The sequence below is a fragment of the Carettochelys insculpta genome, chromosome 14 (genome assembly GCF_033958435.1).
Source record: "Carettochelys insculpta isolate YL-2023 chromosome 14, ASM3395843v1, whole genome shotgun sequence".
NCBI classification, from domain to species: Eukaryota; Metazoa; Chordata; order Testudines; family Carettochelyidae; genus Carettochelys; species Carettochelys insculpta.
Window position 1 is genome coordinate 45,727,822 of NC_134150.1, and position 17,051 is coordinate 45,744,872.

General features: G+C 54.9%; 1 protein-coding gene across 1 annotated transcript in view; it reads left to right on the top strand.

Annotated features, from left to right (window-relative positions):
* The first annotated feature begins 554 nt into the window (after positions 1-554).
* LOC142020899 (carbohydrate sulfotransferase 4-like) overlaps positions 555-17,051 on the top strand; it is a 55,941-nt gene continuing 39,444 nt past the window's right edge. The window contains exon 1 of the mRNA XM_075009140.1: positions 555-702. Coding sequence (XP_074865241.1) covers positions 555-702 — 148 coding nt within the window. The remainder of the gene's footprint in view (positions 703-17,051) is intronic.

The following is a 17,051-nucleotide window of genomic DNA, read 5'->3' on the forward strand; positions in this document are numbered from 1 at the left end:
CAGGCCCACCTGCCGGCAATATTTGCCGGTGCTACTTGCACCTCCCCGCCCCCGCCACCAGGGACCCTGTATCCGGGGGAGCAGGGGCTCCAGGGGCCGACAGGGCTCGTGGCCCATCACGCCTGCCCCGGAATGAGTGCCTCACCCCTACTCCAAGTTAGATGCCACCCCACCCCCCCCTTCCAAGTTAGATGCCCCGCCTCCAAGTTAGGTTCCCCATGTATATATTCCAGGACCCAGTTTTACATAAATGTTTCTTTATTGTTCACCACCCCATGCTATGCTCCTTGGTGGTGGATGTGCGGGTGCGGTGCTGGTGGGGATGGGGGTGGCAGAGATGATGGGTGATGGATGTGCGTGGGATGTGGACGTGCATGTGGGTCAGAGGGGGGCCTTCAGTAAAAGCCTGCCTGAGGGCCTCCCAGATGCGGTGGCTGTCCCGGTGGGCCTGGTGGATGGTGGCAGCGCTTGGCTGCTCATAGACAGCGCCAGCCGGAGGGGCTCCCCACCCAGGGACATAGGCATCCCCCTTTCCCTCCACTATGTTGTGGAGGATGCAACAGGCGCCCACCATCTGGGGCACGTTGCGGACCCCGACCTCCAGGCATGTGAGGAGGCACTTCCAGCAGCCCTTTGGGCGCCCGAAGGCCCACTCCCACCACTTTGCGGGCATGGTTGAGGCGCTCATTGAACACCTCCCAGGTGGGAGTCAAGGTGTCCCGTGTAGGGCCTCATGAGCCAGGGCTGCAGGGGATATGCCACATCTGCCACCATGCAGAGCGGCATGGTGACGTCCTCCACCACCGAGATGTCCCGCTGAGGGACGAAAGTGCTGGACCCCATGTGGCAGCAGAGGCTGGAGTTCCAGAAGACCCGGGCATCGTGGGTGCGGCTGGCCCAGCCCACGTAGAGGTCGGTGAAGCGGCTTCTTGCGTCCACCAGGGCCTGGAGCACCACTGAATGGTAGCCCTTCCGGTTGACGTACTGGCTGGCGCCGTGTGGTGGGGCGCAGATGGGGATGTGTGCGCCATCCAAAGCGCCGATGCAGTTCGGGAAGCCCAGGTCCAGGAAGCCAGTGACCATGCTGTCCACATCCCCCAGGCGGACGACCCTATGGCGCAGCATCACGTTGACGGCCCTGACGACCTGCAGAGGGGGAAGGGGGACACGTGCGTTAGTGTGGGTTTGGCGGCTGCCACCCCACACTTTGGGCCCATTCTGCCCCCTCCCCTCCAGCCCCTGGCCTGTGCAGCCCCCGCCCCCTCCCATCTGGCCCCTTGCAGGGGAGGGTTCCTCTTGCCCCAGCCCTCCCACCCAACCAGCCCCATCTTACCTCCGTAAGTGCAGCCCCGATGGTGGCCTTGCCCACCCCAAATTGCTGTCCCATGGAGCAGTAGGAGTCTGGGGTGGCCAGCTTCCACATGGCAATTGCGACCCATTTCTCCAGGGTGAGGGCTGGCCGCATGCAGGTGTCGTGGTGCCGGAGTGCAGGGGCGAGCCAGTGGCAGATCTCATTGAAGGTCTGCCTCGACATGCGGAAGTTCTGCAGCCACCTTTCCTCACCCCACTCCCCTAGCACCACAGGCTCCCACCCGTCGGCACTGCTGGGGTGAGTCCAGAGGCATTGGGGCAGCTGGGGGGGGGCACCCGGCGGTGCCCTGGGGAGGAGCCCCATGGCCCTGGCCGGGGGGGGGGGGGCATGCAGCCACCCAATGAGCTCAGGTGCAGCTATGTCGAGGGTGCACAGCACTGCCAGCAGCACGTCCATAATGAGGGCATCCTCCTGCTGGAGCTGTTGCTGGGCCTCCATGGCGGGCACGAGTGGGCTCTGTCGGGCTGGGACAGGCTGGGCAGCACTCGGCTCGTGCGGAGGGGAGGGTGGAGGGAGGGGGGCCCTTTAAAGGAGGCGGCTGGCCTCGGCCCCAGAAGGGCTTGTCGGCCATGGGACCCCATCCGCGGCGTTTCCTGCCTCCCTTCTTTTGAAAGAGAGCTTGGAGCCATGTGGACACTCTCTTTCGAAAGACCTCGATGGCATTTTGAAAGAGCAGATCGGAACGCCGATCTGAAAAATGGCGGCGGGGGCTCTCTTTCGATGGCCGCTTTTTCGAAAGCTGAACTTTGATTTTTGCCCTTTTGAAATGGCGCTTACGTGTAGCCACAGCTCAGCTGAACCCCGCCCGCCCCCCCCCCCCCGCCTCGCCAGCTCCCAGACATCTGGAATACACGGTCAAATTTATGAATTGGCTCACCAGTTCATGAATGGAAAGGGGATGTATACCAACTTCCGATACTTGAGCAAATAATTACATGGGACACCTCAGGCAAACACACAGGAGAAGATGAACAGTAGAGCTGACAATATTTTTGTTAGTGATTATAAACAATGGGCAAAAAGTCAGAGTTAGTTACCAAAATAAAATAAAATATAAGATGGATATGAGTCAACAGTGTGCCCTAGTAGCCAAGAAGGCTAATGGCATATTGGGGTTCAACAAGGACATGTGCAGAGTCCTGTATGTGGGATGGAAGAATCCCAAGCATTGTTACAGGCTGGGTGCCAACTGTCTAAGTAGCAGCGCAGGAGACAAGGACCTGAGGATTATGGTAGATGAAAGGCTGGATATGAGTCAACAGTGTGCCCTTTCAGCCAAGAAGTCTAGTGGCGTATTGGGGTGCATTAGGAGGAGCATTTCCAGCAGATCTAGAGAGGTTATTATTCCCCTCTAACTGGCGTTGGTGAGGCCGCATCTGGAGTATTATTTCCAGTTCCAGGATCCCCAGTATAGCAAAGATGAATATGCATTGGAGAGGGCTCAGCGGGGACAGCTGTTGGGGAGTTGCACTTAACTTGGTAGCCCACAGGCAGTGCAAACAGGCCAAGTCTCTTTACTAGTTTACTAGTGAAGGGCCGCTTGGCCCAGGCCAGGGGTTAGATGGGGGATCATGGGTTGGAAGGAGTCCCATGAAGGTTGGGGGACAGGGCTCAGGAGGGAGCACAGACAGGAAGAAGGGGACAAGGAAGGTGGATCATGGAGGTGGGCTAGTAGGGCTGGATTAACTCTTCTGGAGACCAGGGGTATTAAATTTTGTGGGGACCCCTAGGTTTGGCAGGGCACAAAAATCATGGGTTCAGAACATGGGAGGTGGGTGCACCAGGCTGGGCTAGAAGGGTGGGGTGTCAGATGAGGTTAGGGTATTCCAGCTAAGCATGCATGCTGGGGTAGAGCCAGGAATGAAGAGTTTGCGATGCAGCAGGAGGGAGCTACAGGCTGGGGCTCAGAGGTTTGGAGTATGGGAGGGGGCTCATCCTGGCCCACTGATGGATGGGGGCAAAGGAGTAAGTGCCCAGGACCCCAGATCCTTTTAAATTGTTCAGGCAGGTGGAAACATCCCCCCACCTTTGGGGAGGCTGATCCCCTGCTCCATGCTTTCTTCTTGTGCCTTCCCTCAAAGGCTAGAGCAACAGCCCCTTCCCCCACACTGCGAGAGGAGGTGGAAAAAGGTGAGGGGATGGGAGAAACAAAATCAGGGTAGAGAGTCTGGCTGCTCCACTTCACATAGGCATTAATGGTTTAAAAGGGAAGAATTCTTTTTACAATATAATTCTTTAGGAGTTTTATAGCTATTGGAAACTGATCAATATTTTTTTAAATATTCTGTTACTTTACTTAATTGATACATGGTAAATTAAAACTGGAAGAACTTTGCCACAGATCCCGTTTATTTGATTTTTCAATTGGAGTTGGATTTCCAGATAAGTGACTTCCATCAAGTGTTAGCATTTGTTTGGGAAGGGTTATTTCAACGAGTAGGCTGCAGCACTTATCGTAATCTGGCCCTGCCCTGGGGAATGGGAGAACTAGCTAGGCCAGGACAGCAAAGGGGGAAAGGAAGGGGCGGTCCACAGGCAGCAACTAGGAAACAAACATGCACCATGTAGCCTGTGCATCTTTGAGGTGGAGGGGGCAGCTGGGCCCAGTGGTTGGATAGGAGGTCAAGTCACTGTTTGGGTGAGATAAACCCATGATAGGAGATTTCAGTGGGAGACTGCAGGAGGCAGCATCAGGACGAGGGGTGTGGATGTCCAAGCCTTTTAGTGCTGTACCTCACATGGGGTCTTATGAGTTACAAGCTCTGAAAATCCAGTTTACAGAGTCAGGTATTAGAATGCAGGTCTGCTGAATATAGCCTGGTGGCAGGTTGGAAGAGCTGGCAATGCACTTGGCTATTAGAAGGCATGCTGTGCGGTACTGAATACACTGAGGTATTGGAAGGTATTCTCTATGGAACAATATACTGTTTTGCTCTGAAAGCTAGGGGTATAATTTCTCTGTTGTCAATCCACTGACTCCAGTGAAATTAAATTGGGGCTGGGGATGGATCGGGGGAGGAGGAACTGGCTTAGTAGGTTTTACTCTCTTTTTATATTGCTGCACAATATCAGATGGCTTACATTGTTCCAGAACCCTGCCCCAGGGCTCCTCCTGGCTCCCAGCCTCCTGTCTTGACTCCTGCACCCTTTCCCTGATTCCTCTTTTCCTGCACACATAACCAGCCCTAACTTCCAGCAGCTCACCCAGTGTTTATGCTCGTTCTATTTTCTGCAATAGGATTTGGCTTCCACTTTTTAAAAGATGCCTTTTTATCTCTCACTGATTCTTCTACACGGTTGTTAAGCCATAGTGGCTCTTTGTTGGGTCTTTTACTATGTTTTTTAATTTGGGGTATACATTTAAATTCGGCCTCTATTATGGTGTCTTTGAAAATATCCCACCTTGGTCTCTTTTTTTCTAAGCTGAAAAGTCCCAATGTTTTTAATCTGTCTTCCTATGGTCCCCGTTCCAAATACCTAATCATTTCTGGAGGCAGCCAGAAAACACCACCCCTGCCTTACAGCTACAAGAAGGGAAGTGAAGCTGGGACAATTGCTAAGATGCTCAGGTCCAGGAAATGAGTGAGGAGTTTTACCTACTAGATGCTTGCAGTGATCCTGCGGGCATGTTGGTCCAGGAGCTTGGGAAGACAAAGCAGGGGAGGGAATATCTTTCATTGTACCAACTTCTGTTGCAGGGAGACAGACAAATTTTTGGGCTCCACAGGGCACTTATTCCAGTCTCTTGAAGTGGAGCCAGTAAAACCCATCCATTCTACTTCTAATCATGTATAATGTTAACAGGTTGTTTTCTGGCTTTCCCTGGTTCCTTCTGTTGGTCTCACTCCCTTTCCCAATAATAGCAACGAAGGGTCCTATGGTACCTTATTGACTAACAGAAAAGTTTTGAGCATGAGCTTTCGTGAGCACAGACTCACTTCATCAGATGCATCAGATGAAGTGAGTCTCTGCTCATGAAAGCTCATGCTCAAAACGTTTCTGTTAGTCTATAAGGTGCCACAGGACCCTTTGTTGCTGTTACAGATCCAGACTAACACAGCTACCCCTCCGATACTTTCCCAATAATGTTTTCTCTGTTTTAAAGCTCTGGAATCAATGCTTGGGGGGGTGAGGGGAGTGTTGCCCACCAGGGCACTTGGGGTAGTATATGCAGTTTCCCAAGTTTAACTTTTCAGAAGGAACCCCTACCAAACTGAACTGCGCCCTTTGCTGAGGACAACACTTGGCAGCAGGGTTATGCTTGTAAGCTGTCTTGGAATGAGCTCTCTGCTGACCTCTAGTGATGTGCGGGGGCAAAGATGTCAGAACCAGGCTGTGTTTGCATAAACACATCTAAGCTGTGTCTACACGTGCACGCTATTTCGAAGTTAACTTCGACGTTAGGCGGCGAGACGTCAAAGTCACTAACCCCATGAGGAGATAGGAATAGCGCCCTACTTCAACGTTCAACGTCGAAGTAGGGACAGCGTAGACGATCTGCGTCCCGCAATGTCGAAATTGCCGGGTCCTCCATGGCGGCCATCAGCTGGGGGGTTGAGAGACGCTCTCTCCAGCCCCTCAGCTCACTGGTGGCCGCGTGGAGCGGCCCCTTAAAGGTCCCCTCCCCCGCCCTGCCTCTGCAGGAAGCTGAGGCAACGTGCAGGCTGCAGCCTGCACATGCGGGCAGCCTGCACAGCCATCAGCCACCCAGCCAGTGGCGATGGCGAGCCAGCAGCCCCCCCACCGCCCCCAGGGGACCGCCCCCAAGGGGAGCCAGGGCAGCCAGCCCAGCCAGAGGGCCACCCAGTCTGGAAAGCGGCAGCGGGGCCCCTCCTGGACGGAGGCCGAGCTGCGGGACCTGCTGGGGCTCTGGGGCGAGGAGGAGGTGCTCCAGGTAATGGGGAGCAAGAGGCGGAACATGGATGCGTTCGCTCGGCTGGCCGATGGCCTGGCTGCCCGGGGTCACCCTGCCCGCACTCCGGATCATGTGAGGAGTAAGGTGAAGGAGCTGCGGCAGGGTTATGCCTGGGCCCGGGATGCGGCCAGCCGATCTGGGGCCGCCCCCGTCACTTGCCCCTTTTACAGGGAGCTCAGGGACATCCTGGGCTCCCGGCACACCTCTTCCCCTCCGGCCACCCTTGACACCTCGGCTGACGAGCCCCAGCAGGCCCTCCAGCCGGAGTACGCCCCGGAGGCAAGCCCCGCACCCCAGGGGCCCCCCACGGAGGCCATCCCCGGGACATCGCGGCAGGAGGAGGAGGAGGAGGGGGGCTCCTCCTCCGCAGAATCCAGCCTGCAGATCCTCCTCCTGCCATCCCGGAGCAGCAGCCGGGACTCCGACCCCCGGGGATCTCCGGACCGTGGGAGCGGACCGACAGGTAGGTACCCACCTCTGGTGGACACCCCTGGGCTTGAGGGGCGGGGGTAAGAGATATGTGTGCAGGGCCCCCCCACATGCTCACATGGCCATGGCCCCAAGGACACCAGGGCCATGGCCCTCACAGCACTGCAGCCATCAGCCCGTGCCCCCACCCCCCGCATGACAGTGCCATGCCCCATCCCCGGGCCAGGGAGGAGCGGAACCTCGAGGGGCCCCCGGGAGGAGGGGGTGGGACACCCCACAGCAGCAGCATGTGATGGAGTGGGGGGAGTGCAAAAGGGAGACTCAGGCTACATGTGAGCCACAAGAGCCGAATAGCTCCCAGGGCCAAAGGAGAATCCTGGCGCTACAGCTGGCAGGTGACACCTCTGCCCTGAACCAACAGGAGGGAGGAGCCGAGCTGGCTTGGAATTGGGGGGCGAGGGCCACAGGTAGAGGCTACGGGAAGGGAGAGCTGGTAGGCAGCCAGCCTGAGGAGGGGGAAAGCTGCATCCCAGAGGGGCACCCCTTGGGGTCTTCTCCCCACGACGGGTTGGAAGGACTGTCTCTTCCGACAGCTGGTGCTGTCACTCCTGCCAGAAACTGGCCATCTGTGGCCTAAGAAACCTCTCCTGCTCTCAGACCCTGTGGGGTGAAGTGAGAGTCGCTCCCACCAGGGGACGGGGTGCAGGGCAGGGGGACCCCTGAACCCCATCCATCACAGCAGCATCTCCCAGGGACGGGGATGGGGAACCTGCAGCACAGGGCGGGGGGGACAGAGGCCACGGCTCGGGGCCCACACTAACGCCTGTCTCCATTCTTCTTTCCCCCCTCCTCTCCTGTGTCCTGCACCTGCACCATCAGAAGGACCGGAAGAGAGCGCCGGCGAGGCCTCAGTTGTCCCGGAGAGCCCTCCGGGACCATCGCTCCAGGGCAGCCCCTCAGCCGAGGAACGACCGGCCCCGCGGAGGGCTAGACAGTGGACCCCGCGCCTACTACCGGCGACAGCGACGGACCCCCAGCTGCTGGCCATCCTCCGCCGGCAGCTGGAGGTATCGGAGCAGCACCTCCAGCTGCAGGATCGGGCACTGGCCTGGCGCCAGGAGGCATGGGGGGCCTATATGCAGACCTTTAACTGGCTGGTGGACTACCTGGCCCCCCCCCATGCCACGCCGGCCGAGCCATCGCCCGCCCCTGCAGCCCCACCACCAGCTGCTCCGGCCGTCGCCGGCCCGTCCGCCATCGCCCCACCACCCACCCGCGAGGGCCAGAGCGCCGAGGGACCCCTGGAGCCACCTGACACTCACCGGCACCGATATCTTCCGGTCCAGCCCGCTCCCACCCAGCCACGGACCAGACTGCAGGCACGGCGGGGCTCCCGGCTGGGCACGCCCAGTGCAGGGCTATAGGGGCGAGGGGCCGGGACGTGGCCCCCCCCTTGTTGTATATACTTGGACCCTGTTTTTTTGGTGCCCCCGTTTGCCCCGTCCCCCTCATGTAAATGGTTCTCCCCTTTCTCCTCCCTGGTTTTCTTTTTATTATGTATGCCACACAGTTGTTTCTTTGGTTTGTTTTATTTGTGTACATATTTCTTTGGTTGAACGTTTGTACTTAGTTTTCTGTTTGTGCTTCACATATTTATTTACACCCCAAAAAAAAGGTTCGGCCAGAAAAAAAAAAATTTACGTTCACCCACAAGTTCGTGCTGTCATTTGTCCAGGACAAGTGGGGGGGGCGGTGGGGTGCTCCATGGTGTGGGCGTTGGGGCAGGAGTGTGGGGGAGGAAGGGGCGGGCAGTAGGGGGCCTGGGCAGAGTTCACCCCGCGGCCTGTTGGTCGAAGTAGGCCCGCAGGGCCTCCTGGACCCGGGTCCCCTCTGGGTCCACCTGCCGACTGCGGGCAGCAGGTGGCTGCACGTGTGCCATGCCGGCCTCCGCGGCCCAGCCCTGCAGAAAGGTCTCCCCCTTGCTCTCCACGAGGTTGTGCAGGGCACAGCAGGCACCCACAATCTGGGGGATGTTGTTGGGGCCAGAACCAGGCGGGTCAGGAGACATCGCCAGCGTCCCTTGAGGCGGCCAAATGAGCGCTCCACTACCTGGCGCGCACGGTTCAGGCGCTCATTGAAGGGCTCCTGGCTAGTGGGGAGGTGGCCCGTGTAGGGGTGCATGAGCCACGGCCGGAGGGGGTATGCCGCATCTGCGATGACGCAGAAGGGCATGGTGGTGTCCCCCAGAGGGATGTCCCGCTGGGGGATGTAGGTCCCCGCCTCCAGCCGGCGGCACAGGCCCGAGTTCCGAAAAACCCGGGCGTCGTGGGTGCTGCCAGGCCAGCCCACGTAAATGTCCTGGAAACGTCCCCGGATGTCCACCAAGGCCTGCAGGACGACAGAATGGTAGCCCTCCCGATTGAGGTATCGTCCTCCACTGTGATGCGGGGCGCGGATGGGGATGTGAGTCCCATCCAGAGCCCTGAAGCAGTTGGGGAAGCCCAGGGTGGCAAAGGCGGCGACAGTGGCATGTGGGTCCCCCAGCCTCACGAGCCTGTGCAGGAGCATGGCGTTGATTGCACGCACGACCTGCAGAGAAAGCACATGGGACAGCCCCAGTGAGGGGTGAGCAGGGTGTGCGTGGCCCTGCCCTGCCCTGGCCCCCCTGCCCTGCCCTGCTCTGCCCTGCCCTGCCCTGGCCCCCCTGCTCTGCCCTGGCCCCCCTGCCCTGCCCTGCTCTGGCCCCCCTGCCCTGCCCTGCTCTGGCCCCCCTGCTCTGCCCTGGCCCCCCTGCCCTGCCCTGCCCTGGCCCCCCTGCCCTGCCCTGGCTTCCCCCTGTGGGTTCTCTTACCTCCATGAAGACAGCCCCGATGGTGGCCTTTCCGACACCAAACTGCTGCCCCATGGATCGGTAGCTGTCCGGAGTGGCCAGCTTCCAGACAGCGATGCCGACCCGTTTCTCCACAGGGAGGGCACGCCGCATGGCAGTGTCCTGGTGCCTGAGTGCGGGGGTGAGCCACTGGCACAGCTCCAGGAATGTCTGCCGGCTCATCCTGAAGTTCCTGAGCCAGTGGTCGTCGTCCCACTCCCCAAGCACCAGCCGCTCCCACCAGTCGGTGCTGGTGGGTTAGCTCCACAGCCGCCGGCGTGTGAGGCGGGGGGTGGAGCGGGGTGCTGCAGGGGTAGGGGTTGAGCCCTGATGCCCTGGGGGCATCTCCTCCCCTGGGGCAAGGAGGTACTCAGCTGCCTCCCACATGGCATGGGCCAGGGCAAGCCCTGCTCCTGCCGGGAGGGCGGGGTGGACCTCTAGCTGCTGCTGTTGCTGCTGCTGCTGCTGCTGGGGGTCTATGACTGCAGCGCCCGGGGTCTGTGTGCCTATGGCTCCTCAGACCGCGTGCTGTGCAGGCTGAGTGTATGTGGGAGGGGCCCTTTAAGGGAGCGGCTAGCTGTTGCCCCGGAAGCGCTAGTCCGCCCGTTGACCCTGTCTGCAGCTGTGCCTGTCATCCCTATTTCAATGTGTGCTACTTGGGCGTGTAGACGTTCCCTCGCTGCGCCTATTTCGATGTTGGCCTGAGCAACGTCGAAGTTGAACATCGACGTTGCCGGCCCTGGAGGACGTGTAGACGCTATTCATCGAAATAGCCTATTTCGATGTCGCAACATCGAAATAAGCTACTTCGATGTAGGCTTCACATGTAGACGTAGCCCTACTCTGCCCACCAAAACAAAACAAAAACTAATAAACTATTTTGCTAGTCTTTAAAGTGCTACTTGACTGCTTTTTGTTTTGATAGTGTATAAACTAGCACGGCTTACTCTCTGTTACTACTCTGCCCAGATGTTCAACAGATGGAGCCACTTTACCAAATAAATAGTTATGGCTGGTTTGGGTTATAGGTCACTCAAGTATCTGAATGCAGGAGCCCACCACCCTGCCTTCTGAGGCACCCCCCCTACCCTGTCCTGATAGACCAGACGCTCTGGTCTCTCCCAGCCACCACATTTAAAACATGCTGATAATCACTAGTAGTATCCAGAGCAACCAGCTGTGCTCATTACCCTGCTAGACCATGCCACTGTGACAAATTCCCACTAAGCCTGCCAGCCTGCTCTCTGCTGCATCCCCCACCCTATACTGCTGGACCAGAAGGTCATCTGGTGTCCTCCAGCAAGGGCACAGTGTTGCGGTAACAGCCCCTCCAGCAGAGTAACACAGACATTGATAAGAGCTCTGAGGGGGGTAAGCTGTGAGGCCATTGATTGCACCTAGCAACACAGCCCCCCATGGGATCCAAACCCCAAGTAAACCATCATATGCTATAAAAAAGTTTTACACAGAGAAAACTTATAAGTTCACCCTCTTTTTCAATGAATAGTGACAGAGAGAAAGCCCTGCTAGTCTATATACTATCAAAACAAAAAAGCAGTCCAGCAGCACTTTAAAGACTAACAGAATAATTTATTAGGTGATGAGCTTTTGTGGGACAGACCCACTTCTTCAGATCAGAGCCAGACCATAGATCATACTCCTCAAAATTCTGAGGAGTAAAGGGACTTAGAAGTTGCCCAGGCACTTTGAAGTACTGGCGGGTTAGCCGCAGCTACACATGAGCCAGCACTTCTACGTTTAACACTTTGGAGTTGCCGCCAGGGAGAATTAGCTTAATTTAATACTGCATATGCAGCACAACACTTCATTAATAATCTCCCAGCACTCTACTTACCATCCTCCCTTCGAAGTAGGGAGCTAGTGTAGACAAGCCCCTAGGAAACTTATGTGCAAATTCTTACCATAACAGTTCTTCTCCTCATCTCTTTCACAAGCTAGGCAGCCTGCTAGCATGGGCCCAACCCTTTTGCCCGTTCAGTCTTAGAGGTTTCCAGCAGACATCATGGGTGTGAAGGAGGGGCGGGGGTTTCTGGAATCTGGCCACTCCCTTATTGTTTACTTGCCCTCCTTTATAGCCCTTTTACTCAAGGCAGATGTTCTTTGAGCTCAGTTCACATGTTTTTCACCTTGAATGGGAAAAAAAAAAGTATCAGATCCAAAATAAGCTCCAGCATCAGGTGGACTGGCCACATGTCTTTCTAGGATCAACCACAATTTGGGCTTACAGGGAAAAACAAAACAATTCACAGATTGCTGACTTGATCACCGAGCCTTTAAATTCCTAAAGTATTACTATAGACTAACACGGCTACCTCTCTGATACTTATCTTATTTAAGTAATCTTAACCATACCTGGCAGAACATTAACAGATCTTATGCAGTTTTTAAACAAACAAAAGTATCTCACCACACTGTCTGCCTGTGGAACTCTGATAGAGGAGGTTATGAAGGCCAAGACTATAACAGGCGTAAAGGAAGGGTCACACTCCATGCTATATGAAAATTCACTCACAAATATTCATAAGTCAAGATTATTTATATGAAGTGTATCATGTGTCATGTCATTTTAAACATTGTAATCTGATAAGTATGTATATATTATTTGTGTGCATGTATCTTTCTTGTAGGTGAAAATAGACATATTAAATGGGAACCTGTTTTATTAGTCCAGGTACTCCATCATTAGTAATACTTCAGGAATTTAAAGGCTCAGTGATCGTCAGCAATCTGTGAATTGTTTTGTTTTTCCCTTTAAGCCCAAATTGTGGTTGATCCTAGAAAGATATGTGGCCAGTCCTCCTGATGCATGAGTCATCTGACAAAGCAGGTGTTTGCCCACAAAAACTTATGCTCCAAAATAGCTGTTCGCCTATGAGGTGCCACAACACTTCTTGTTGTTCTTAAATAAGCTACTTTTATATACAGTGCCTCCTGGTGGCTGAACAGTACAATACAGTTTCACATGCCATTGCAGCAGTTCTTTTAACTAAACATCCCATCTTCTTCTAGTGGTCACTTCCTGATCTTTACCAAAAAATTATTGTGCTTTGAGTTTGACTCTTCTGAGCCAAATAACTTAAAATACCAGCCTCTACACAATGCAGCCCTACCCCTCTGGGGTTGATACAGCAAGGTGTCACAGATGCCTGGGGCAGTGAAGCCTTTTTACTTCCTTGAATTCAAAACAGAAGGCTGCTTGACCTAGGTGCAGAGGGACTCAGGCCCAACAAGCAGTTTAAGTGACAAGCTGTCTGGCTGAACTGGAGAGGAGTCCCATACAGCAGCTGCAAGGCAGTAGGAAGCAGGTAATTATTGACCAGCAGCTGCAGGCCAGTTACACAGTGCCAACAGGAGGGACTCAGCACTTGGCTTGGTACCTTAAAGGAGTCTGAGCTCTCATTATGGAAGAGTTTTTCCATAAGCCTTGAGCCTGCAAGGGCAGAGATTCCAGGCTACTGGTGGGAGAGTTCCAGAGGACCATGTGGGTTTCATGCCAGGAGCTGTGCAGGGTGCAAGCTGGCTGCTCTAATCAGGCACTTGTGAACACAAAATGTTACTGTGGCAGTGTGCAGCCAGGGCATGAAAACAGGTGCAGTGAAAAACAGTCATCCTTCTCCCTGCAGCGCAGTTCCTTGCCACTGAGCATCTGTCTCCAGGCCTTGCTTGGGAAAAGGGTGAAGGAAGAGGGCAGAGTCCTGCACTGAAACCCTCGCTGCCCTCTCCCTCAGAGACTGGCACAGCCTTTCCCTGGCTGGAGACAAATGGCAAATGTTGATTTCAGGGAATAATAATAATTTGCTTCTGGCTCACAGTGGCTGTAATCCAAACCTAGTGACCCCAAAAGTACACAGAGAACATTTACCATTGTTTGTGTTAAGAGCTGGGGATCTCACCCCTTCTCCAGACAATGTACGTGTCCCAAGGATGGGCATGTGGCCAAGCACTCAGCCTCCCTCTGGCTCTGGGACAGCATGTGCTAACCCTTTCACAGAATCACACAGAATCACAGAATCACAGGGCTGGAAGGGAGCTCAGGAGGTTATCTAGTCCAGCCCTCAGCTTCAAGCAGGATCATCCCTCATTAAATCATCCCAGCCAGGACCTTGTCCAGCCTGGACTTAAAAACCTTGAAGGATGGAGAATCCACCACCTCTCTAGGCAACGCATTCCAGTGCTTCACCACCTGCCTGGTGAAGTAGTTTTTCCTAATATCTAACCTGTAGCTCTCTCTATGTGGCATATACCTACACCTCTCCAGATGTGGCAGTGAAATGGGAGCACCCCCTGGGCAGACGGTAGAGCGTCTACATGCAGGTTTAAATCGTGTTTTTTTTGAGAAAAAGGAAAATGCATCATTAGCCACCTAATCTGACAATACTAGCCACTCTCAGGAGCACTGCATGGGCCTGTCAGCTGACTTGAGTTTGCAGCAGAGACGCTCAGTGCCCTCAGCCATTCCCTCCCCTTCTGCCCTATGCAGAAGAGACCAAAGACAGGCCTTTGTCCACTGCCTGGCTTGTGTCCCCTCCATTTCTCACTCCCAGATCACACACGAGGGTCCCATTGCCCAGCTCCACCCCTGCCTGCATTGCTGCGCACCACTCAGTGCACAACCTGTGACTTGTCATTGTGCTTCTTCCCAGCTTGCCATCTACTTGCATGCCAACCACGTAGCCTCTCACCCTAGTCCAGGAGCCCTTCAGCCACTCCTCACATCCTCAGAGTGAGTCCCTCTAGATCCCTGTGTGTTGTGGTGGCTGGCTCTGCCAACTGGGCCCCTTGAGCAGGAGTGATGTCTCTCGCTGGGGCCTGCACAAGCCCCTCACCAACATACGACTTGTTGTGAGTTTTGTACCTTAGCTGGTTGATCTAAACCTCAGGCTCCTCCACAGGTGTTAACTTGACCTGCTTAGTCATGACAAAAATCACACAGGGGCCTGTCTTCAGCAGGGCATACCCGGTGTTAGTCAACTTGCATTAGCTGACACTGCTTTAGAAGTCCCTTTTCTTCCAAGGGAGATGTACCCGGAGATCACAACAGGGTACAGCATCTGTGAAGTTTACAGCTCCTCCACCGTGGTGGCTGGTCAGCAGCTCTGTGTGGATCTGGGCTTTTCTTTCACCTCTAGCTAAGGATTTGATCCATCTCTGGGTATGACTCATGTCCTTCTTTCCACAGTTCCACAGTTCCATACCATCCAGGTCTATTGGCTTCACTGGTGTAATTCCTTCCTCACACCAGCATAAGTGACCCTGAAGAGCCACATTGCGCTGGGAGACTGTTGTGCCCACACACCTGCTGTACACGATGCTGAGGAGGAGAGATGCAGGCCTAAGGCAGGCCCAGGAAGGATGAGTGGGGCATGGCAGGCATGTGCCATGGCTGTACAGCTGTACCCAGTTATCAGAGAAAGTGCCAGGAGGTGGCACTCCAGAGCACCGAGCAGAGTTCTTGGGTGTCCTGGGACAAATAAAACACAGTGTGTCCTGCAGCTGGGAACTCTGAGCAGCTCTTGCCCTGGGATCTGGACAAGAGTTCTGCCCTGGTGCCTGAGCAGCCGCCAACTGCTCACCTGGTTCCCTGAGCCAAGTTCACCAGCGCTTACCTAGCTTTGCCTGCAAGGTGCGGAGTGCAAGGAAGCGTGACCTGCCCCATTCAGGCCTGTCCCCTCCCATGGCAAGGGCTGGCCATACAGTTACTCTGTTTATTCTTACTGCTGCCCATGCACTGCTGCCTGACACCAGCATGACAGAGTGTTCCTGGACCACTGCCCAGCTCCTTCCACGCTGCAAACAGAAGGATGCTGTCACGGAAGGCGGATGTCTTGCTGGGAGGAGCAGCTGGCAAACACCTGGGCCCAAGTCGGAAGACAGAATAGGGTTTGTTAAATAACAAACATTTTGTTTGTTAGTCCTATAGGTAGAGCCCTGCGGCACTGTGCAATTCCCTCCTCCACCTGACTTCTCCGCCATACACTCCGGTCATGGCTCCTCTTGCGCATCCTCCTTGCCTGCCGATGGGCTGTGAGTATTATTGAAGGTTGACATTCAAAGGCCATTCTCATGCTGCTGGAGCAGCAGGTGGATCCCCCTTGTGCCACCAGGGTAAGCTTGAACGGGGCAGTTGTTCCTGATGCGTTACGTGGTTTACACTGAACCAGAGTCATAATTTGTTGATGCTCTGAGGGGCCATTTGTGGTGGAGATGCCTACACCTTCATGTGCTGGCCAAACATGGCTGAGGGCTAGGTACTACTAATGGGGAAGGCAGAATCTCGGGATTTCATTCATTGGCTCTTCAATCAGATCTTTGTTTGGGATGTCAAAGTAGCCTATGATTCGAGCCAGCAAGTGCTGGTGTCCTTCCCAGTGACTTTGTAGTGTTGATGTGTGAATCCAGTTTGAGTTGCGACCGTGGCAGTTAATAGAGGTCTTGGTGTATTGGCAGGTTCAGAGCAGCTGAGACCAGTGTACTCCAGGACCTCAGCAGTGTCTCGCGTGGTGATGGCCACCAACACTGGGAACCACGTAACTGGAGTGGAACTGAGAGCTGCTAACAATCCTTAGTATCATTGATGTCAGTCTCAGAGAGAGATGAGTGTGGGAGCTGTTACACTATGCTGACATGCAAGGTGAGACTTTGTCCTAACATGTGAATTGCACTCCTGGAAAGGGGCCAGTGAGCTGCTGGATGATGTTAACGCTTGTCTTTATTTTCTGTTTGGTGCTGTTGACAGGTCAGCACACAGGCACCAACTCCTCATCTTTCCTTGGCGTACTTGACACCCTGGCTTTAGGCACTGCACCCACTCCACCTTTTCCTTGAAGCCCCTACCCCCTCCCATTCCTGCCCCTGCTACACACGCAATTCATGCTTCCCTACTCCATTTCCTATTCCTTCCTCTTAGAGTGTGACCAGGGCATATCAGCTGTTTGTGATGCTCCAGAAGAGCTGGCAGGGAGGAAGAGCAGTTAGGAAGCATGGGGCCATCACCACACAAGAGGCATAGGGGGAGGCAGGCAGAAGGGGTAGCCTGGTTCTGGTAAGTGCTGAGCACCCATTCATTCTTCCCAGAGGTGCTCCACCCTTGGAGCAGCCACAGAATCGGAACCTATGGCTTAGCATCTGATCAAGGGTCATTCCAAGCTATTGAGGACAGTGGTCATGTGATAGAGGCAGACCCCAAAAGTCCCCTGTCAGTGGCATTTTGGCCTTGAGGCTGTTCAGGTAGAAGGCAGAGATGAGTGGCTTCAAAGGGCTGGATTTCGGACACTGAACTTTGTATTGCGTCTCAAGTGTCCAGAGGTCATTAGTCATGACCTTGACCGTGGCCTTCAGAGAGAATGTTTGTGCTGCTCGCGCTATGTCGTCTGCATAGAGGAATACAGACGACTGGTATGTTGCTGGGAGACAGACTGAACAGTGCAGAGGGTAACTTGGATCCT